Source organism: Lonchura striata, chromosome 7, assembly GCF_050655825.1.
Source record: "Lonchura striata isolate lonStrDom1 chromosome 7, ASM5065582v1, whole genome shotgun sequence".
Classification (NCBI taxonomy): domain Eukaryota; kingdom Metazoa; phylum Chordata; class Aves; order Passeriformes; family Estrildidae; genus Lonchura; species Lonchura striata.
Window position 1 is genome coordinate 35,549,568 of NC_140709.1, and position 23,059 is coordinate 35,572,626.

The following is a 23,059-nucleotide window of genomic DNA, read 5'->3' on the forward strand; positions in this document are numbered from 1 at the left end:
TTAGACCAATTTATCTGTTTGATAAAATTGGTTCGGTATAGTCTTAGTTCACACACTGCACACCTCTCAAGTTAAAGCACTCCTCAAGAAAATAAGCCTTGGAGATGTAAGTTCTACTCATCACTGCTTCAATTTCTACTGTAAAAAACGTAAAATAATAATGTGAAGGTGAACATTAAGTACAAAGATGCCAATTATAACTAGCCATAATGAAATGAACTGTAATTGCACCATTTTAAGTGATCACCCTTGTTCTCATCTTCTGCTTTCAGAACTGTGGTCAGCTGGTTTCAAAGATCTAGGAGAAAGTCACTGAAGAAAAACAAGCTTCTTGTCAGATGTGACTCCATTATAAGGGTATCTGTATATCTACTACGAAAAAAGAATTAACTAAATGAAAAATAATTAACCTTCTATATGCAAGAAGGTTCAAGTTCACTTACCTAGCCAAATCCAACCACTGCTTAATTAGGACTACAGCTGGCAGAGGCAGTGGCTGCAAAAACACCCTGTAAGATTTGCAAAGTCATGATCCAGGAAAAGATCACAGCAGCATTCACTGCTGGAAGCTATTGGGGCACAGGAGGGAAGGGAGGCATGAGGCATTCTCAGGAGTCTCAGACACACTGTTCTTGTTTCTATCATTTCTTGACAGCATTTGGAAGACTCAGCAGAGCAAGCCTGAACACTTGGCTTGTACATCTATTTCTCTTTGGCTTTAATTATCTCTGTAAAAATAGGGGAGGGAAAACCCCAACCCCTTTCCATCATCAGTGCAACTGCAATCCACATGGTGGCATTTCAGCCAGAGATAGAGAGCCTACAGAAGATCTAGAAATTATTCCAGGAGGGATGGACAGGACTGAATTTGTGCCACAGCACCAAGACAAATTGCACAAAGATTAATGGCACCTACATTTATTCTCAGAGATTTTAACTGAACATTATCTACATTCAAGTGAAAAGTTAAAGCAGGGCTTAAAGTTTATATAAATCTCCCCTTCCCTGATTAAAAAGCTTCTGTTTCAACAGAGTCATATTTGCTCATGTAGAATGAGCTGAAAGGTTCAGCTTGACCTGTGTTTGTGTGAGCACATGCAGCAGAGACCAAGGCTAACAGGAGCCCTGCAGAGTCCACGGCTGGCATTTGGAGCCGGGGCTGTGCAAATCCACCAGAGCTGAAACCCTGCCACAACCCCACAGCAAAGCTGTTGGCTGTGCTTTCAAACACCATACAAACACATGGTAAGTGTGCATGACACAACCAGCTCCTCATATTCAAGACGCTTGAAAATCTCTGAAGCTGTCAGCTTTTCCACATGCACTGGTCCTTGCTGCTCAAGAACAATGTGAAGATGAACAACTGATCCTTGTTTTATTTTTTCATGCTGAAGTCTTTGAGTCAGTCTTGTTGCTTTGTTTTGGCTTTGTCTTGTTGATTTTTAAACCCTAATATATTCAAGATTAGGACTTTATGAAAACCCTATGCTTTCCCACAAAGCACCTTAATTCTGTAAGCTTCAGGAGTGTGAATATTGAGAGCTGAAGTGATTAAGCTGAACTTGTTTATGCTTCTTCGTGTGGCTGCCACAGAAACATCATCCTGTTGTGTTTCTATACACATTCTCCTATTGACAACTTGCACTGGACTCCAATTTATACACAACTCAAATTCATATACGCAGACCCTGGCACAACAACAGTACAACACCAAAAACTACATTTAGTGCCCAGAATACTAACAGGCTGCAGGGTTATTCATAGACTGAAAGATTCTTTAGCACCTCCTCTACACAAATGCCAAAAGTTTCAGGAGACTTACCTGTATAGAAGAGTCAACTGAAAATATTACTTTGCTTTTATTTTTTTTTTTTTTAATTAAAGGGTGTACCAAGGATTAGTGCTTTGATCCAGAAAGGCAAAAGTGAAAATTCCCAAACCTCAGCCTGTTTGTATGTCATTTGTGAAAACAGAAGAGACTGGAGCAAAATGCCTTCTGCTACCAAGTAGCGTAGTAAAAGTAAAGAGATAGTAAAAGTAAAAAACCAGCTGTAGCAGTTCAAAACTCATCTAGCTCAGCATTTTATAGCTGACAGCAGCTATAACAAGATGCCAACAAGAAAGTGTAAGATTAGGGTGCATACGTTGTTGCTTCCCTTTCCAGTACTCCAGCTATCTATGACTCAGGCGTCCTCAGAAAATCTTAGGACAAAACCAAAAGGAAAGGAAACACCCACCTGGTAAGCACAGCAGAGCACACATTTAACACCCACGCCCTCACTTCATACAAAGCACATTTATCACTAGCTGTGTTTCATATTCACTTAACATCCACTCTGGATGCTGTAGAGTGGTAAGGGCCAGCAGCTCTCCCCGTGTACTCACACAGCATCCCGGGAGGCGCCGTGCAGGAGCAGCAGCTCCACCACGGCCACGTGCCCGTTCCTGGCGGCGTCGTGCAGCGGGGAGTCGTTCTGGTAGCCCGTGGTGTTCACCAGCGCCCGGTGCTGCAGCAGCAGCTCCACCACCTCCCTGTGCCCGTGGTTACACGCCTCGTGCTGGGGGGAAAAGCCACAGGGGGAGCTCAGGTGAAGCAGAACTCACAGGAAGACTCCTCTCAAGGCAGCTCGTTCACTTTCAAGCACTTCGCAGATGGCCAGGGAAGATGATGCAAGGATACTGCCTTACATTCCTGACAGGAATTTACCTGGAAACCCAGCACTGACAAAAAACCCTGAGAAGAACTGAACAAAGGCCAACTGTGTGCAAATTAGACCACAGGGAACAAAACCCTGCAGAGTACAGGCTATCAGGAGTATTCTGCAGGAGAGGAAGAAGTAATGGTTGAAAAGAACCTTTTGTTTATTTTCTGTAATTCAATTGGGCAATTTTTTCACTCCACTACTTGATATATTTTCAAACCACTGAGGACATTAGGAACCCATTAAACACAACATTGTTTTGAATTGATAATTTTCGAGTTATGCTAGTTGTAATTTCTGCATTTGCAGAGTCACAGGCTGATTGATTTCATGGCCTGCCCTACACCCCAGCAAAGGAGAACAACACCTGGACAGGTCAGTGGTTGCTGATGAATTCTTTTAACCTTGTTTATCATCACTTCTTCACTTTGATATTTCAGCTCCCTTCACACACATTTAGGTGACAGAGAATTATTCAGAGAGGAATAGAGGGATGAAGGGAAATCTGATTAGAAGACAGATGACAGAAAAGTCTTCAACACTCACCAGTGGTGTCCAACCAGCATTATCTTTGACATTGGGATCTGCACCGTTTTTCAGCAGCTGCTCCACAGCTGCTAAGTCACCCTACACAGGGAAAAAAACAGAGTTAAGAAAAAGTAATGAAGAAAATACAGAGATACAACACAAATTTGAGAGATGCACAATTATAAATTTAGCTGTAATAAAAATGTAATGATATAAGCCTTCGATGTAGATATTGTCAGGACAACAAAAGCTCAACTTATCTGGAGACCACAGTTAATCATTGCTGTTCATTTAGAACCACCCACACATTTTACACAAATACATATTTCTAGATAAAAACTATGCATGTAACAGAGTTAATTCAAAATAAATGGAAACGTTTGTGCTAATTGCAATCTGTCCACTACAGTCAAAATGAAGGATTAGAGTCAGGAACATTTACCGAGAATGTCCTCGTCCTTCAGACTGGATTTTTTCAAGCTAATCTAAATAACTGTCTGAAAACATAGGTGAAATAAATTAATAAGCCTGACAAGCTTCTAGAAATTGGTTTTCCACGAAAGGAAGAGTTTTATTTAACACTGCAATTACTACTTTATGTTGAATCTCACTGACACTTCCTCTGACAGTTATCTACCAAAATAGTTTTAATTTGCTTTTTGGAAAAATGCTATACTCAGCTTTCACTGTAAGCAAGGAGTTGTGGAAAGGGTGGAAATTTATGCACAGATTAAGGAAAAGAGGCTGAATAGAGATGAGGCAAAGGAAACAAAAGGGCAGAATTTGTGAATCAGAGGTTTTGACACCCTGAAAAGCAAAGTTGGTAATAAGATTGGAGCATATCCAGATGCAGCTATAAATAGGTAAGAAGGTGCCTGTGGAAGCTGAAGCAAGGAGATCTCTGCAGTGCAGGCCTAAATTATTATTTTAGGCAAAATAAAGTGTTTCAAGGCAACTGCTGACACTTTGCCTAGCCCAGGGTACTGAGATCCCAAATGAAGAGACTATAAATATATAAACTGGGATGTAGCCCTTGCTAAGGTCAAATATACAATATAAAAAAAATCTGAAAGACAGAAATTTAACTTATTATATATCAAGTTCAATGCCTTTGAGTACTGGAAAGTCAAGGAATGCCTAGGTGCTACTCACAGCAAGCCTTGGAAAAGGTGAGAGAAGATTATATTAAGCTTTAAATACAATAAAAACAAACTTAATCTGATTTTGCTACTGAGAAACTCTTTGAAAAAACAAAATAGCTTTAATCTTTACTCTTTAAGTCAGAAAAAATTAAGACAGACTGCACTGCAAAAAGAAATCCACCAAGCAACAACTGCAAACTCAAAATTCACCAAAATAAATGCTGAGGCTCACTGGCTTTACAACCATCAAGCAAATTAGCACATCAGAGATAAATTTCATGCGTTATATTCACAATCTGGATGTCCCAGCAAAATGTTACCTTTCAAAGCAATTAAAGGATTCTAGCAGCAGCATATTCTTTATGGTTGCAAGGTAACAGGCATACATCAAACCTGAGGAGTTACTCAGAGGCAGCCAAGACAGCGCTCAGCATTAAGATCCTTCCCGACAGAGAGAACACACAATTATCTATAATGAGCAAGAGCTGAGCTTATCATTTAAAGTTCAGTTTGCAAACATGTACTGCAAAGGGTTTGACATTTCAGGAGTACTGCTTTAAAGCAGGAAGCACAGCTAATAATTTGTGTGGGCATCAGATACTATCACAGCTTTTCAGATCAGTTATGTGAGCATCGATTTGTAAAACATTGCTGTGGCTTCATCAAAGGAAGCATTGCTGGTGTGGACACAAAGACTGACAACATCCCGTGACTTAAATCCAGGCACATGTCAAAATTAGAAAATTGATGTTTTGCTGCTTACAGAAGATAAATATTGTCATCATGTCATCTGTAAATGGAACCTGCTCCCTACACCCAGCACTGAGCACTGAGAGTGACAGCAAGGAGGGAAAGCTGTCATGAGCTGTGCAGTGACTGGATGGGCGCTGCCAATCAGGATTACAAGGGAGATGTTAACATAACAGAGCCAGGAGAATGTGCCTTTTGTGTCCTCAGAGGCTCTTCAGTCAGTCACCGTAAGGTGAACATTTAGCTAAAAAAAGACAACAAAATATCAAGTGGCAGATCATTAATAGACATGTTATCAAGTCCCTCCTGCAAGCAGGACCACAATCACAGAATCATTTTGGTTGGAAAAGACTGTAAGATCATTAAATGCAACCATAGATGCCTCTGCCATTTTGCCTGAATCTTCCAGAGGCTAATACCAGGTTTAGATGACAAGTCAAATAAATGTGATCCAAGAGTAAAAATAAAAGTGGCTTGGTTATTTTCCACATTGGCCACTTCTATCAAAGTTGATGGAATTACTGACGTTTATAAGCTAATAAATGCTTTGCTAAATTCTAAACAAGAAAGAGTAAAAACCACAGAGGTACAATTCCCAGACACAAATATGTCAATTCCATGTCTTCCCTCAACAAGAGGCCAGAAGAAACTACACCTATTACTATGGAATGACTAATTCCAACATGCTGCATAAAGATGTGCTTTGACTAATGCTGAAATTAATTTTGCACATTTAGCTCTTTGAGTATATTTGATGCAGCAGGAAAATCACCAGTCTGCACCATGAAGCCATAACCAGGGAACACAAGAAGAGACCCTCTTAGCAGTCTGCAGCAACAGAGGGGAAATGTTAAGTGGAGACACTTCTTGCTCAGAAGGGGAGAACAAGGCAAACACCAGGTAGAAAAGCGCTCCTACCATTAAGAATTCACAGGAAAGTGTTTATTTTGAAATCTAATTATCAATGAAGGATTACATCAAGCTCTTGAAGAGGCAGGAGCTACTGCAGAATGCAGAATTATCCATTCGGAACAAACACAACTCAGGACATTTCAAGCTCATAACAAAGCTCAGCTGTAGTGACACGGCAGTAAAGCCACGGGTTTGCTGTTCCTCGGCACCGCAGCTCCCGGAGCTGGGGAAACGGGAGAAGCAGGAAAGGCACTGGGGCCATCTGTTGGCAGAGCTGGAGCCGGCACTACCCGGGACAGCGAGGAGCAGTTACAGGGCTCTAGCACTTCCTCCTCCCAAGAATTGCATTCCTGCAGCCACAGTTGGCATAAGACCAGAAAACCATCTCAGCTGGGCTTACACAAGGTTGTTGGAGGTTTTTTATCTTTTTCCCTCAAGTCTTGAATTTAATACATGTGGTTAAGAACTGCAAGTGTCCTTTTAGTCCTATTTTACAGGTTTTTTTTTTTCCATTTTGCCCTTTACAACTTCCATTTATCAAGGTGTTTTTCATCGAAAAGTCAAATTACTAAATAAATGAAAGCATTCTACCAGAAAACATATTCTAGCAATTAATGAGAGAGATCCAACTAATTTAGGACAGTACATGAAGATGAAGCTAAAAAGCTGTACTCCTTCAACCAAATATTTCTTCTTTTATTTACAAATTTAATCAAGCAACTGTAATCTTTAGGTCAAACAAATGAACAAAAAAGACCCCCTTTCAAACGCAATGCCATTTTCTTGTTTAAGCTGTGGGGGAACTAGATTTTTTACAACTCAAATGGTCAAGGACGACAAATAAGAACTAAAGAGCTTATAGGAATTGTGAACTCTTCCCAGGATCCTGCAAGATTCTCCCCTCAAAATCATCCAAATGAATTCCCTACACAGCAGACCATTCCCCAATAACAACCATACAAGAAGCTATGCTTAACCTTTAAAATAAAGAGAAACCATGCAACAAGCTACCCAGCAGCCTCAGAAAGAAGACAAGCAACAACCAAGCATTATCGGAAAAGAAATGCTAATTTGTTTCCAGGCTTCCAAATCAGCACTTGGGAAGATGGATTGCTTTGACTCAGGGCCAGTTTCCATATTCTCAAGTCCTGCATTTGAAACCAGTGCACTATCTCATATTTGCCTTGACCTCCTCTCTCCAGGAGGGGAGATGTTCTTCTTGTGACCCATCTCTCAACCACGACACACAGATCCAGTCCCAAAAGCAAGGAATGCACAGCTGACTAGGTCAAACACCTGAAAACAAGATTTAAAAGCCATCCTGATATTTGCCATCAGATGCTCACAAAACCACAACATCTTCTCTGCTCTCCTTCCTAATGTGTTGCTAACTGGTAACAAAGCAATAAAAGAAGCACTCTCGCAGGCCCAGAAGGAATTATCTCACATTTCTTTTACTGTGTTAATTATAATGACCATGAAGAGTCCAGCACAGCAGGCTGGCCATGGGTGAAGCTGTTCTGTGAGCCCTCCTGAGAGTGCAAGGAGGGAACACCATCATGAGCTGGCAAAACTAAAGGGTCTCTGGAAGAGGGGGTAACCAAAACTGCCCAAATACACCACCTCTCTCCAAATTCAGTAGATGCTCTGCATAGAGGCAAATTCTTCTTTCCTCAGAGGGACAACTCCTTATTTCCTTCTAACTTGAAGCATCACAAGCCTTCTCCCAGCTATTTCCCATCCACTCCTTTTAAGTGTGGCTGCTGCCAAGGTCCCGTTACCCTCTTGTGTTGCAGTTCACTGTCCCTCTCCCTGGAATCCATAGTGGCACAATTGCACTGTGCTCTGCCTCATCACTTCCCTCAGCAAAGCAGGAGAAGAAGCACAGGCACCACCCAGACCTGACATGCAGTGCCAAGGAACTGGGGGTTCCTCTCTCCACAGCAGATTTAGGACTTTGCACTAACTCCTTACGTGGTGCTGTATTGTGACTTAATTGCCAGGGAAAAGCTGGTCCTGGGAACAATTTGTTCTCTTACTGTAAAAAAATTCCCATGTGGAAGGGTGTTGATGGGGCAACTTCCCATTAGTTTAGAATATTCAGAGTTGAATAGGTCACATTTTACATTTTAACTAATTGGGATTTTCCCCTTTAATGACTATGAAGTTAAACATGACTGCTGGTTGCTACAGCAAGAGTCACATTTATTTTCATTTATTAGTTTAACTCAACATTAAGTTAATCCACACTAGAATCTTTCTTGAGAACCATTTTGATTTCAATGAAATAATAACTAGCAGTAGTAGTAAATGGGGAAAATCCTTCAGAATCATTATAAACAGCACAACACTTAGTTTTCATGCCTGCTAACGTTGCTTATGATCTCTTTTAAATAAGAAAAAGAGGATAATTCAATTAACTTTAATTAAATTCTGGGTATTGGACCCTAACAGCTAATGAAAATAATACAGATTTGTTTTTATAATTAATGAAGTCCCAGAGAATTAGACTTAATTTTGGGGAGGGTGGCAGCTACAAGTCAGTTTCCCTTTACACACATGGAAGAACATTACTGGCTGTGTAAACAACAAAAAAATTACCCATAAAACCAAACTGGAAGAGAAATGCATCTTTCAGGAAAAAATCATACCTAATTTGAAGGAAAAAAAACCCACCAGCAACCAAATCCAAACCAACAAATCTAAACCCCACACTGAAAATACACAGAAGGATAAAGCCTGGTATTTTCAAGATCAGTTTGACAAGATACTTTTATCAGTTTATACAGGGTTCCTGCAAGTTAAAAGAACATAACCAAGGGATCATTTTCCTCGTGTTATTTTAGTTCCTTTTCAAAGCAAACTTTGGGATCACCCTGAAGCCATACCTAGCTACACAAGCCCTTGTTAATGAGCACCTCAATGAATATGGAGCTGCTGGATAAAAACCACAGCAGAACTAATGAGGAACAGAAGCCATCTCCCACTTTAGCTCAATAATTATAAACATCAAAAGACAACACCGAAAGGAACTCGCAGGACTGAAAAAGCCCATCCCACTGCCCACACTCCAGCTGGAAATCAGCTTTTTTTTTGGCTGTACCAGTAAGACAATGCCAGTAAGGAGTGCCAGTAACACTGCTGAACTTCAATAATCAAAACATGTTTATCCTTTTTGTCTACAGCATGAACTGCTTAATTTTTCATTTATCATCAAAATGCTTTGCAATGAAACCTTACTGGCATATCACCAATATGCCAATACTCCCAGTCTCAACAAGCTGCAGGGATGCCGTTTTCGTAGATGAAATACCTGTGATCCAAAGAAACATCAGGCATTTTGCTGGAAACCATACCTGTGTGAAAACTTGTCAGGGCAGATCCATTTTTTTCAGAACCAGTCAGTCATGACTGCAATTCACTACAAATTCCCAGAAAAATCACAGAAGGGTAATTTGTAAACAGTGTTTTAATAAAGAGGAATATGCAGGACTTATGACAAGAGGTGACACGAGATCTGTCCTTCAAAGCTCTTGAGTCCTGTGAGGACAGTGTTTCATTTTCTCCCCCCTAATTCCATATTAATGACATCAAATACGAGATTTGAACTCGACCCAGCTCAGCTGACACTTCCATTTAAAAAGGTCTCATGCAGCAGGAGTGGCTTATTAGAATGCCTTTGAAAGAGGACAGAGTTATTTATCAAGAACAGCCTCTGTCTCACCAGACAGAAGTGCTGTATAAATGTCAGGTGCTTATAGAGGAATCAATTCTTCTAGTATATGCAGTTTATTAACCACATGGCATTTGTATTTTATGATTTAGCACAAAGTACATTTAGATTGCCAGACTACAAACTCTTTTAAATGACCTCTCAGAAGGGAGCTGCCATGAGTGCAGCTGATGAGTGGGACATCTCTTAACACCTCTCACAAAGTAATGGGCAAGGACAGCCCCTGCAAAGAGCAAACCCATGAAGTTCTACCACACCAGGAACTGGTTAAGATATGATAACTGTCATTCCAAGAATAATACTGATTTTACATAAAACTCAGAACACCCCAACTCTGTCCCTTCCCTCCAGAGCATAGGGCTCAGCATGGGAATCACAGGATACAGCACCTCATTCCCCTTGAGTCAACACTTGTATCAGGTGGTGGATCTCAGAATTCATATAATAGTTAACTAATAGTTTCACAGTTACCTTCATGTACATAACTCAGATCTTGTCTGGCTGAGTTACCAGCTCAGACTGAACTGATCAAGGTCACTCAGTAAGATCTGAAATACTTCCTAAACTCCTTGTGACAAATCAGAGACAGCTTTCTGGCACACAAGGCCAAAACATTTAAATGCTTATCACTTCCTAGAACTCACAGGTATAATGGACACTGTAATGCTTTGAGTTTCCAAGTACACCCATCTCTGATCATTCAAACAGTCATTTCTTTATGAAATCTGAGAATCAGGTTGGAAACTTCCAAATAAACCTAGAAAAAAAAAATCACAAAGTGAGATTTCCCTCCCTGAAATAGGATGTTCTGAAGTAACTGGTTTTCAGAATATTTTTAAAACATTGTCTTTTTATACCACTGCTGAAAGCTGAACTAGAAGATGATGGACCTACCTTGATGGAAGCAACATGGAGCAAAGTCTCTCCCTTGTAATTTCTTCTGGCAATTGTGTTGACACCAGGGGATTTCAACACAGAAGGACTGAGTGGTGTTGCTACTTGACTGTAAGTCTTAGAAGTGGATGGGGTAGAGGGAGATTCTGAAAGTGGAGGACTGTTAATTGCTTGAAGGGCTGCAGATCTTGTCTTCATTCCAGTGTCAGTGAGTTTGGATGCAGAGGAAGTCTGGACTGGTGTCTGTTCAGTGGCTGGGGAGATGGGGGAGCCCTCCAGTGACTCCTCTAAGCCATCAGACTGCCCGCCTGACTTCCCAGGAATGCCCCTCTCACTTCTTGCTCTTTTAGGCTGAGGAGTACCCTGAAGTCTGGATTGCTCCCTTCCACGTTTCAAAGGTGTAACTTCATTTGCCATTGACAGCAATGCCTCAGCGCTATTTTTTTCCTTGCTATCTCGTGCAGAGCACGCAACCTCACTGTTATCTTTCTTCTCTGGGAATTCCACCTGTGGCAGAACTTCCACATCTTCTGTATTACTGATGGAGTCAGCTTCCTTCACAAACTCCTGCTGAGGTCTTTCTTCAAGACTCTCTGGTTCCTCAGTGCACAGCACTACTGGTTGACTGCAGATGGTCACACACTTTTCCTTGGGAGTCTTCTCCTTGGCTCTTTTCTGCTCAGGTTTCTCTAAGCTCCATTCTTTGTTAATGTCTGCTAGATGTTTCTCCTTCATCTTCTTAATCTGTCTTTGAGTTGGTCTTTTTGTTGGCTTGGAGGGCTTTTCATGAGGAGGGGAAGGAAAGAAATCATAAACTGAAGATGTGTCTTGACCAAGGTCATTGCTTTTAGTCCCAGCCTGACGTCTGTTCACAACACATCGAATCTTCCTGCTTCTTGGGCTGAACCACATCTTTATCTGTTCCTTCTTGCTCTTTTTTTCCAACTCTGAGTCAGCTGGTGTGGATGTATCCTCTGCTGAATCTAAGTGCATGAGCAAAGGGTAAAAATAATTATGGAGTACTCTTCAGAACCTCACAAAACAAAAAAAAAAGATCATAAAAACACCTGCAAGAATTGATGAAGTGTTACTAAATACAATCTATGAGTGCCTTCATTTCTTCTGAGAAAACACATGCAAGTGGCTTTAAAAGCCCTGACAAGGTCACCCTCCTGAGAAGACACACAAAGGGTATTTAAAAGCCCTGGCAAGGCCACTTGCCACTCTGGAGCTCAGAGATCCCAGTGCAGTGACAGGTATCCATCAGGCATGTGAGCATCCTGGCAAAGAAATTCCCTCAGCAGTCTGGGTTCACAACACAGCACGTGCACAGCAGAGTTCTGACCAGGTCAGAAAAGGACAAAAGTTGGTTTTCTCAGAGTTTTCCTGGGAAATAGGTTTAATAAAGAGACACATGCATACCCAAAAGAGCACAGAAACTATTTTCTAAAGAGATATTGCAGTTCATCCAAAGATGAAAAGGAAAAATAGATGTAAGCAAGCAAAAACAATATCCTTATAAAAATGTCAAACATTCCTAAGAAATTTTGACTGATTCCACAGATATAGCAGATGAACCAGAGGAATATAGAAAATCTGTAAGCAATTGTGTCCGCCATTTGATCCTTTACCCCTGGGCAGTAAATAATTTCAAAGAAGCCAAGCATTTTGATGATCTCAAACATTTCTTTAAAAATATGCAGTGGAGCAATTTTATAAATCACACCATAGAGCACATTACAAATCAACGACCAGGATGATGGAAGAATATCCTGTACTCCCAGCACATGAAATAACAGTTGAGAACGAGGACTGAGGACATAAATACTGTCTTCAATGGCTTAAGAATAAATTAAGAAGTATAAAGTGACCTCAAAGTTAGACACTAATTTAATAGGTTTTTTGTTTTGTTTTGTTTTTTTTTTCCACAATAGAACCATAGCAGATTTTTTACCAATTCCTTCATTGTGAACTGGTGTTATTTTAGGTTATTTGGACAAGTCCTCCAAAGTAAGTGCAGAACTCATTCTTCCTGTTGCCTCAAACTTCAGGGACTACCACCCACAAAAGTCTTGGTGATTTATAGCAATCAAACACAAAACCAACGTGAATTTTGTTCTGTTTTTTTTTCTGAAGCAGCACTAAGACCAAGATTAGAAGGGAGGGGAGGGTTTTAAGCTTTCTTGAAATAAACAATACAAAATCTCAATTATTAAAAGTGACAGACACTCACTGCAACAATCTATCACTTTCACTTCAGTGCATTCAGTTTCTATGGGTAATTTATTATCTCCATACTTCCTCTTCTATTTTTGGTGTTAGTAACTACAGCCAGTTTTTCACAGCAAGCTGGGATAAACTCATAGCAGCAAACACACTGGCTCCAATCCCTTAGTCACAAAAAAGTGCATTTGAAACTCTACTTAAAAGAGAACCATGTAGCTAGTAATTCAACACTAAAATAGACATTCACAGTTGTCTTTTAAAGCAATATTGCGAAGTTAGTTTCCTTAATCTTGATTTCAATTACACTACTTACCCCTCAAATTAAACCATGTTACATATTAGATTTAGTTAGAGGAATATGTAAGCCATCAGACCAAGTGTCATTAAGAATACAGCTTGAGGTTAGTTAATCAATCATTTAGGCATCTAAACATAATCATCAAGTACAGAACTGCAGCTATTTGGTTTTCCTCTAAGGCTCGGTTCAGTGCAAACAAGAAAAAAAGCACTGAAATCAAGACTGAAATCTCAGAACTAGCTAGCCTTGAGAACATATCCAATCTCATTCTGACAGTAACATCTAAAAAAAGGAAGGGCTTGATTGCAAACAGATGCAAAATATAAAACACAAGTTACTATTTACTCATCTTGCCTTCAGTGTTTACACAAACTAGCAGGTCTCCTTGTAAAATATTTACCTTGCTGAAAGTATCAGTCATCCCCAAGTAAAGAGAAAGAATAAAATTGGCTTGCAGAAGTAATTTGTGCAACAATTTTACAATGGTCAGAATTCTTTTTGATGTGTATAGCACAGCAAGACTTTAAAGTCCAAGTGACAAATTCAATCAAAGGCACTGTCCTTCAGAAGTATGATCTAAAGCAGCAGAACACAATGAAGCATTTACACTGGATGTACCACTCCTGGCAGCAGGAAAGGCTGTGAGAAATCCACCACAAGGCTTCCTGAACTGATCTGTTAAGTAAGCAGGGGCTTACTAGTCAGGTTATTAAAAACCTGCTGAAAATACAACGTGCCAAATAAATACTTTCCCAGGAGTATTTTTCCTTGAGGTGTAACAGAGTATTTTGCATGTTCTAGAACAGAGAGGCACTCATGGGACATGATTAGAAGATGCCCATATCCTGATAAAATACCCACCCCATCCAGAGGCCAGCCCTGCACAGAGCCAGGGAAGGAAACGGCATTTTCTGTTTTTTCTTAGACTCTGCTACCCCTCCTACATTTCCAAAGCATACAAGGTAGGGAGCCCAACCAACTTGGATAAATGGCCAATCCACCTTCCCTGAAAATCAAGTCTTTTGATGGACCAAGACCTGCAAGAGGGAGAAATAAAGAGGGGAGATCCAGAGCCAAGAAGCTGAAAGGCTGTTCTTATGATTTAATAAGTAAATGTTAATTTATATAAAGAGGGTATTATCTGGTGGCTAAGTTCATTCAGTTAAAGTACCTTCGGAGAAAATTGCTCACAATAAAATCAATCCCAATGAATTTTCTGCTGTCTCCGAGTTTGAAGCCAGAGCTTGGATCTCAACAGGATTGAAAAAAATTATTATGATTTCAATTTAATTGTCTTTTTAATACATAAGTGTCCTCACAAAAAAATTCAGGGAGGCATTTAGACAAGGTAAATCAATAGAGCATTCCTTACTAATCCTAGATTTTAAGCATCTGCAATAGCATAAAGAGCATCCACAATAACAGTATTAGAATCAGCCTATAATAAATGCAGTAAATTCAGTCTCTATTACCTATTAAACATAACATTCTACACTATGTAGTAACTGAATTATTTCTAAATTAGAGTTATTTGCACATAATAAGCCAAGTTTCTCAATGCTGACATTTAATAGAGTTGGATTTCTTAAGTGTTAAAAGGGTTGAGAGTATACAAAAATACCAAGAGATAGTCAGTGCCTTGCAACTAGAGCTCCATCTCCAAGTTCTGTTGTAGTGCAATAGCAGGCCAGTGCAGGGAAAAAAAAAAGGAGCAATTAGAAAATGTGGTTTAGCTGTCATTAATCTGCATCAAAGGAATATAATGATGCACATTGTGTGCCTTTCAAATTTTTCTCTATTACGGGTTTCAGAACAGAAGTTGAGAAATCTCTTTGACAAACTAGTCCCTTATTAAAAATCAAAGGGAAGAGCTTCGGTACCATCTGTGCAACATTAGTGCCTTCACTGTAGAGTGATTATTTTGCAAGTTAAGTATTCAACACCGAAGGGGAAAGGGAGAAATTCCAGCTATTCAAAACTTAATCTTTAGATGTTATGAAAAATGTCACAAGTCCATGAAATGCAATGTAATCTGTTACAACAGGAGTTCCACATCCAGTTAATGTGAAACAAAGGCTGATTGATCTGGCTGACTGTTCACCAGCATCAGCACCAGCTTGGGAGCTTTGACCAAGTCTTGCAAGGTGTAGCTCTGCATGAGAAGAGGGGAGAAGGCTTTGTTTGACTCCTAAGAGTGAAGCAGATTGCTACAAAGAATAACATAAAATCAACTATAAATGGTTGGTGATGGTTCTGAAAATTTACAGCAATCTCTTATTTTTAAAGAACATTACACAGAAAACTCTAAATCAACAAATATAGTGTTTTATGTACACTATGCCCATGATTCCACAAGTCCTCAGGAATTACCCATCATCCCACCAATGTCAGCACCCTATGTCTTTCACACTGCAACATTAGAGCTGAAGAGTTTGAGCGCAGACATCCTACCTGTGGTGGCTGCCAGCCAGCTTCCCTTTTCCCTTAGGAAGGTACAGCACAGGGCAGCCAAAAAGTCAGGCACCTCTCCTCATCTTGCTATAGACTAAGCATAAAAAACCTCTAAAGTGAATTGACTTGGAGGCTCAGCATTTCCTACCTATAGCTTGAATTTTCCACCGATAATTTGCGTTATCCAGACAGTTTCAGGTTTGTCAATTCATCTACAGTCACCCCAAGAGCATCATTTGCTGTGTTTCCATCTAATTTAAAAGGGAAGTATTAGCTGTTTTGTGCAGTCTTTGCTGAATAATTTGCTGCTGCTTCTTACAATGCCCATGCTATCTGGCAGAGGCTATTTTTATCCCAATGGAATACAAAGTGAGATCCCTCTCATGTCTACTGTGGAACCTCAGGGTACAGGGATTTTAGTATATGAAATATTCAGTGTGAGCTTAACCCTATCCTTTTCAGTCACAGCAGCTCCATGGGTTTTTTTAAAAGAAACACACACAACTTACTGCATGCACTAGCTCTGTCAGAGACAAAAAAATTACTAGTAGGATGCACTTAAAAATTTCAGTGTCAACAAGGATCTCTAACAAGATTTAAGAGAAGCCACAACTACCACAAAACAAGGCATACACAGCAAATATGCAAAAGACATAAATATATGGAAATATTTTTTTTTCAACTGCTTCTCTTCCTTTCCTGCACCGAAAGATTGATTTTTCGGTCTATTTCCTTTACTGGAACATAAAGCACAATTTTTGACCTTCTAACACAAAAGAGAAGAAAATATTGTTGACAGAAGTACAGTGCTGTAAGAACATGAAAGCAAGTCCTTAACAAGAGAAGAGAACCCATGATTCTCCAAACTCAAACATATTTCTCTTTGGATACATTAAGTTCAAGGCAGAACTTAATGTATCCAGTCATCAATGGGAGGTGAGGGATTTGCCAGAGATGAGGGACAAAACATCCTGAAGAATTTACTCTCGATATCTAAAGCTACAATATCCTGTGATTTTCAGCCATATACTTTTTTTTTCCCCAACATGTAATTGGTTGTTCTTAGAGGTGTGCTCACTTACTGATGAATTCAAGCTGTTCCTGACAGTGAACTATTACCAGCTCAGGAGGATTTTCTCAGTATCATACATCCAAAAGGCCACTGTGCTAATCCTTAGCACACTGCAAAGATTACAAGTGATAGAAAGGCATCTCCCAAATAATATCATATGAGACATTTTTGTAAAGTCTTATTTTGTGTCTGCTTTTAAGTCAGAACAAGGGATGATAAAAAGAACGTCATTTAGTTCTGTGGCCTAGCCACACCACACAGATTTCATTTTAGAAGAACTATGGGATTAAATGTACTATCCAATTTTTAGTACAGTTAAATGTCAGACCAATTTTTAAGAGTTAATCCATCTCTAAGAGTTCTCCAAAACATCTAGACAGTATCAATGATGCTACCATGTTGTATTTTAAATGCTTTATTTATAGCATCACTAATAGTTCCTCTCAGAATGATTCTCTTCCGAGTGTGCTTCTAAAAGTCTTCATCACTTAAAATGTTTTCCTGAAATCCTATTTAAGCCATCGTCTGTTTTCTATGCTCCAGAAAATTTAATCACCATAGGATTTTATACCTATATAAAATGTATTCCTTTACATTTGGACACCGACTTCAAGCCTCGTCACTTAAAATCCATTTTGGTGTCAATAAAGAGCTAGTCCATAAATGAATGAAGGTGCTGATGGGACTAGACATAGAAAAGGAATCTTTAACTTAGACAAACATATTAGGAAGCAACAATAAAGGAAGAATTATCTATTCTGTATCTGACAACTAAATGAATGTTTTCTAAAACTTGGTATTACATAAATGCTCCTCTCTGAGCTTGCAGAAGAAACACAGAGTCACCTATGTTTATTTCACTAGTTTTTCCTACTTTGACAAACAACCTAAAATTTGATAGAGATTAATTCCCAGAGTATGTTCTCTGCAATCTCCTAGCAGTCAGCAATGACAAAACTTCACTGCAGCAGATTAGCCGATTGTTAGGGATCAGAAAATAAATGAGTTAAGACTTTCTTCTTTCTCCTTTTTAGGCAAAGAACATAGATCATTTTTCCCATGTGTAAAAACCCTGAACTTAAAATTACTGGGACAGCAGGCACGACTCAGTGCACAGAAACCCAGAGGCAGGAGAAGACATGCATTAATTCTTTAAAAGGGCCCCCCCAATACAATGCAGAACTTTACACACTGGGGCTCCCATAAGATATGACAACCTGTGCCCCTGCTTTGTGCCACGTGACTCAGCAATCTCTCCCACTTTCATCTAATTTTAGAAAACAGATTCTAATGAATTATGGACTAACCCACTCACGTGGATTTCTTAGTAAACAGATTCAAAGAACAAGCAAACCATACAGACAGTTCTCTTCAAATCAAATTTTCCCAACATGATTTGGAACAGCCTCCTGGAATTTTAAGCAGGGCTGCACAGCTCATTCCCTGTAAAGCTGTGTGAGATGAAACAGGGTGGCATGGACACTGCAGCCACCGGGGAGCTGGGTGATCTCACCTGAGGCGTCGGCGCCCAGGAGCTGCCGCAGCTTGCTGCAGAGCTGGATCATGTTATCCAGCTGCCGGTTGATCTGTGTGTCCTGCACCCAGGCTGGCATGTGGCACACGGGGCACTCGGTGCCAATACAGTCACCCACACAGGACCTGAAAGGCAAAGGGAAAGCCCATTATCCCGTGGAAGTTACCTACTGCATTCACCATCAACCATTTCACAGCCCAGACAGGATCTCTTACTTTAGCACTGACAAACCACCGTAGGAAAGCCCACGCAAGTTAGTCACAAACAGGATAGGATGTATTTATCATGGCAAGTGACAAGCTGAACATAAAATTAAGCAACCCGCTTCCAAAGCCTTGTCAGGACAGTCATAAAAAACACAGTGCCTCACAAGCTGACCAAATTTTCAAAAGCTCCACTGCTGTTTGACTAATAACAATTAGGCTTCACTGTTAAAACTACAAATTCTTTTATAGCTGCTATTCTGCAGCCTTCCATTTTTAAACAAGTGCCAGAAAGCCAACCCACAGTAAACTACAATTTCCATTTTTTCCTACTTAAAATATGCTCAATGCTGTGAAAAAGTTTCATCTCTGTGAACATTTCTCTGTATGAAATCCCACAAGGATTTCCAGGTGCTCAGAGTATTTTATCACTGCTCTCTTTTATAGCATTTATGTCAGATGATCACAATGTGATAGGTGGGGAAACAAATTTACTCAGAAATACTACTCTCCCCAAATCAGCCTAAAATCTTGTTTTCTTTTGATTAGGCCAGTGAGAAGACCGTATGATTTGTCATCTGAACTGCAACATTCAAGGGCCATTTACATTTCCCATCGATCCTATTAAATAGAGGTTATAATTCCACACAGCCAAAACTGAATCGATTTGAACAGCTCAGTAACCTGACCACTACTCATGGAAAAATTGCTGGTATGTATGTTTTGTGCTTTAAACAGGCAGAAACCCTTGTGGCTGAGGAACTTCTGTGTTTGGTAGACTGAAGCACAACTCTTGGCTCCAACATATCCTAGATGACATTTGACAAATCCCATGGGAGCAAAGGGAAGGGCCAACCAGCTTCTCTAGGGAAGCTGGCCTCAGGCTTCTCCCCCCTGTAAGTGGCCCTGCAAAGGAAATGCAGAACGATCTTCATACCACAACATCTCTTAATTACTTGCAGCTGTTGGGGTTTTGTAGTCAACTGGTAATGACTCCAGGTAACCTAGCAAAGCTACCCCAACAAAACTGCAGAAACTGATCTTCATAAATACCCCTGTCCATGACAAAACCATGGCGAGGGAGAACAGGTTGTTTTATATGTGACCTGAGTACTGCAGTTCATTAGTTTCAGATCTTTCACTCCATATTTCAGGAGCCAGCTCCAACCACTTGGCCCAATCCTCCCCAGGTGTGTCAATAAACGTCTGGCCTCAGCAGTGGACCTGAATCAGTTCTCAACACTCAAAGCTGACAGAAACCAATCTTAACAGAACCTAAACCCGGCTGAATTTAAACGTAACAGAACTTCAACTCAACATAAACCTAACATCACGTAAATGTAACAAAACTAAAGTCACAGTTGAGAGTGTTCCTTTAAAAGTTCCAGATAGAACAGAATTTAACTCATTTTGACTCCAGGGTAATAAAAAAAGTACTGTAAGTTTGTCTTTAAACAGTTAAACATCAACGGACAATATGCAGGCAAACACCTGAGTCCTAAATTATATAGCAGTAACCTGGAGAGATCATAAACGTGTGGCAAATACATTGTGATTTTATGTAATTTAGTTTTAAAAGTAGTTCATAGTAGCTGAAAATATTATTGAAAATACCTAATTTGCTTTAAAGAAATTAATCTGAATTTTCTTAGGTTTATTTTTAAAAATAGCCACTGCCCAACAAGCAGTCATAAAAGGACAGATGAAGTTGCTGCTAAAAGGTGATGCATACGAGAGAGAAAAGATCAGGCACAACAATAACTCGGATAACAGCAAGTCCTTTTTGTGGAGCAAGAAATAGCTGCTAATGATTGCTTAAGACTCCTGTTAACTGTTCTTTCCAGCCTCATCAATACAAAACTGCATTGTCCTCTTGATATTTGGCAATGTCTTTAAAAACCTCACAAAACTTTAACTTTAAACTTTAACTAACAGTGGGTGATTTAAATCTATGACCTAGAAAACAAAATAAAACCACAAGGCCTTAGATGCCAAACAGCTGAACAATTACATTTACTAACCACATGTTCATGTTTATAAAAAATGTTGACAAGTTTCTGGGAGTTATTTTACAAAATAACCTGTAGACAGGTTTTATAAATGAAATAAGTAGTTTAAATATTTCCTTCGAACAGCATAATCACAGAATGATTCCGGTTGGGAGGGACCCTAAAGCCCATCTCATTTCACCCCCTGCCATGGGCAGGGACACCTTCCACTATCCCAAAGTTGCTCCAAGCCCCATCCAACCGGGCCTTGGACACTTCCAGGGCTGGGGCAGCCACAGCTTCTCTGGGCAGTCTGTGCCAGGGCATCACTGCCCTCACAGGGAAGAATTTCTTCCTAATATCCAATGTAAACCTGCTCTCTTTCAGCGTGAAGCCATTCCCCTTAGTCCAGTCCCTATGTGCTCCTGTGAAAGGTCCCTCTTCAGGACTCTTCTACATCAATTAATGGCCACAGCTGGGAAAGAACACGTGTCTGGAGAGAAATTCATCAACTGTGCACCTTTTAGCATGTGCATACTGGGGGGAAGAGATGCTGAGAGCATCTCATAATCAGTCCCATAATCAGTTACTCCTTAAAGAGCCAGTAAATATTCTACTTGTATTTTACCTTTCAGGCCTTCAACACTGAAAACTCCGATTAGAAAAGTGCAGCTGAAGATAGGTAGCAGATACACATCCATGAGGGAGGGAGGGTTTCTTCAGTTTTAACTGACATACTGACTATAGATTAAGAGGACAAAGCTGAATATCTATGCTGGTTTATAAGTAGAGGTTAGACAGTATCTTTCTTCTTCACCCTAGCAAAGGTAGGATTTTAACAGACTACTTACACCTATGCTGTGAAGAGAAACTTTAAGACAGACCCTTTAACTCCCCGTGTTTGTATGTACATGCCGTGAAGAACAGCCACATACACGGTGGTCAAAAGGCTCCCCCAGCTCACCCAGAGGCAGCTCTGGGGCACAAACATTCCAGCCTCTGCCTGTAGTGACAATGCAGAGAGTTGTCCCATGACAGGCGACAAGACCACCACCACCTCAGAAGCACCGTATTGGCAGAACGTGTCTAATTTAAGTCAGTTTTTGGAAGCAGTCAGATTATTTGACCAACTCTAAGCACAGGTAAGCCTGCCAACGTGTTTGGATGCGTGTGAAAACAGCAACAGGCACGGAGGCAGAACTGGAGGAGCAAAGTCTTGGTAGAAGGCCAAACCAACAACAAGCACCACCCAACCCTCTGGTGGCAGAGGCTGGAAACAGGAAACGCCTTCCCAAGCTGCTCTTTTTTCTTTACGTGGGGAGAAAGGAGTTGAGGGTGATGCGAACTGCAGGTTGTTTTGGAATTCTACCCCACTACAAGCAGACAATTCCCTCCACCATACTGAAAGTTCCCTTCACACTTGGCCAGCATCCTGAAGCACGGGACCCCCGGGGGAGCAGCAGCTCCCGCTGCCCTCCCCCTCAGCTCCCCGGACGGCCGCAGCGCTGCCCACCTCCCCGCCCTTCCCACAGCAGGCGAGCCCCGGTACTCACAGGCAGAAGACGTGCTCGCACTGCCCCAGGGACACGGGCTCCCGCAGGACACCGCCGCTGTGGGCAAAGAGAAGCGCGGCACTTTTAACACACACGGCAGGACCCGTGGGGGAAGACGGGGTTAGTGGGGAAAGGGGGAAGGAGGACATCCATTACCAGCGGGAGCAGCTCAGTGCCCTCTCCAGCCGCCCCAGCGCCACGCGGGTGTGAGACCAGGGGTGGCCGGGCGGCGCCATGGAGGGGGCGGCGGGGCGGAGGGGGCTGCCTGGGGCCGGCTGGTTGCCCGAGCGCCCGCGCAGCGCCTCCCTCATCGCTTCCCTCACAGCGCTTCCCTCAGCAGCTCCGACCTCAGCCCTGCGTTCCCTCAGCGCTTCCCGCCGCCGCTCCGAATCCCCCGCCCGCCGCCGCTGCGCAGGCGCGGGCACCGCGCGCGCTGCCCGCGCTCAGCGTTTCCCGCGCGCCGGGAGCGGGGCGGGGCCGGCCGTGAGGGGAGCGCCGGGGAAATGGCGGGCCGGGCGAAACTCGGGGTCAGGGACGCTGGGTCAGCTGGGGTGTGGCAGGAAAATTGGGTGCTAAGTGTCTTCACGTGCGACTCCATGGGTGGGAGTCTTCAGTAATTACAAAGAAAATAGACTCTTAATGTCTTCAGGAATGACTAGATCTGAAAGAATGACTTGACAGGGAGGAAAAACGGGTCTTTTGTTACAGGACCCAGACAGTTTAAATTTCTGAACTTTAGGGTAATAGGAGAAATGGGCCCGTACAAGTCTCTATGTCTATTGCAGCACCCCGAGTGTCTGAACTTCGGAACTTTAGGGGCAAATGACGATGCATGTTCAAACAGCTCAAAGCCATTTCCCCATGTCCCATCCCTGTTCCCTGGAGCAGATCCCGACCCCCCGGCTGTCCCCTCCTGGCAGGAGCTGTGCAGAGCCACAGGGTCCCCCTGAGCCTCCTTTGCTCCAGGCTGAGCCCCTTCCCAGCTCCCTCAGCTGCTCCAGCCCCTTCCCAGCTCTGCTGCCCCTCTTCTGACCTGCTGCTCCTATGTACATCTTCCCAGTGGCTGTGTGTCT

General features: G+C 41.5%; 1 protein-coding gene across 1 annotated transcript in view; it reads right to left on the reverse strand.

The window, feature by feature from the left end:
* BARD1 (BRCA1 associated RING domain 1) overlaps positions 1 to 22,373 on the reverse strand; it is a 40,985-nt gene extending 18,612 nt beyond the window's left edge. Inside the window, exons 1-6 of the mRNA XM_021537209.4 lie at positions 22,143 to 22,373; positions 21,987 to 22,043; positions 18,222 to 18,367; positions 10,662 to 11,644; positions 3,249 to 3,329; positions 2,386 to 2,558 (exon numbers count right to left, since the gene is read on the reverse strand). Of these exons, the coding sequence (XP_021392884.3) occupies positions 2,386 to 2,558; positions 3,249 to 3,329; positions 10,662 to 11,644; positions 18,222 to 18,367; positions 21,987 to 22,043; positions 22,143 to 22,297 (1,595 nt within the window). The 5' untranslated portion in view covers positions 22,298 to 22,373. The remainder of the gene's footprint in view (positions 1 to 2,385; positions 2,559 to 3,248; positions 3,330 to 10,661; positions 11,645 to 18,221; positions 18,368 to 21,986; positions 22,044 to 22,142) is intronic.
* Positions 22,374 to 23,059: the final 686 nt, after the last annotated feature.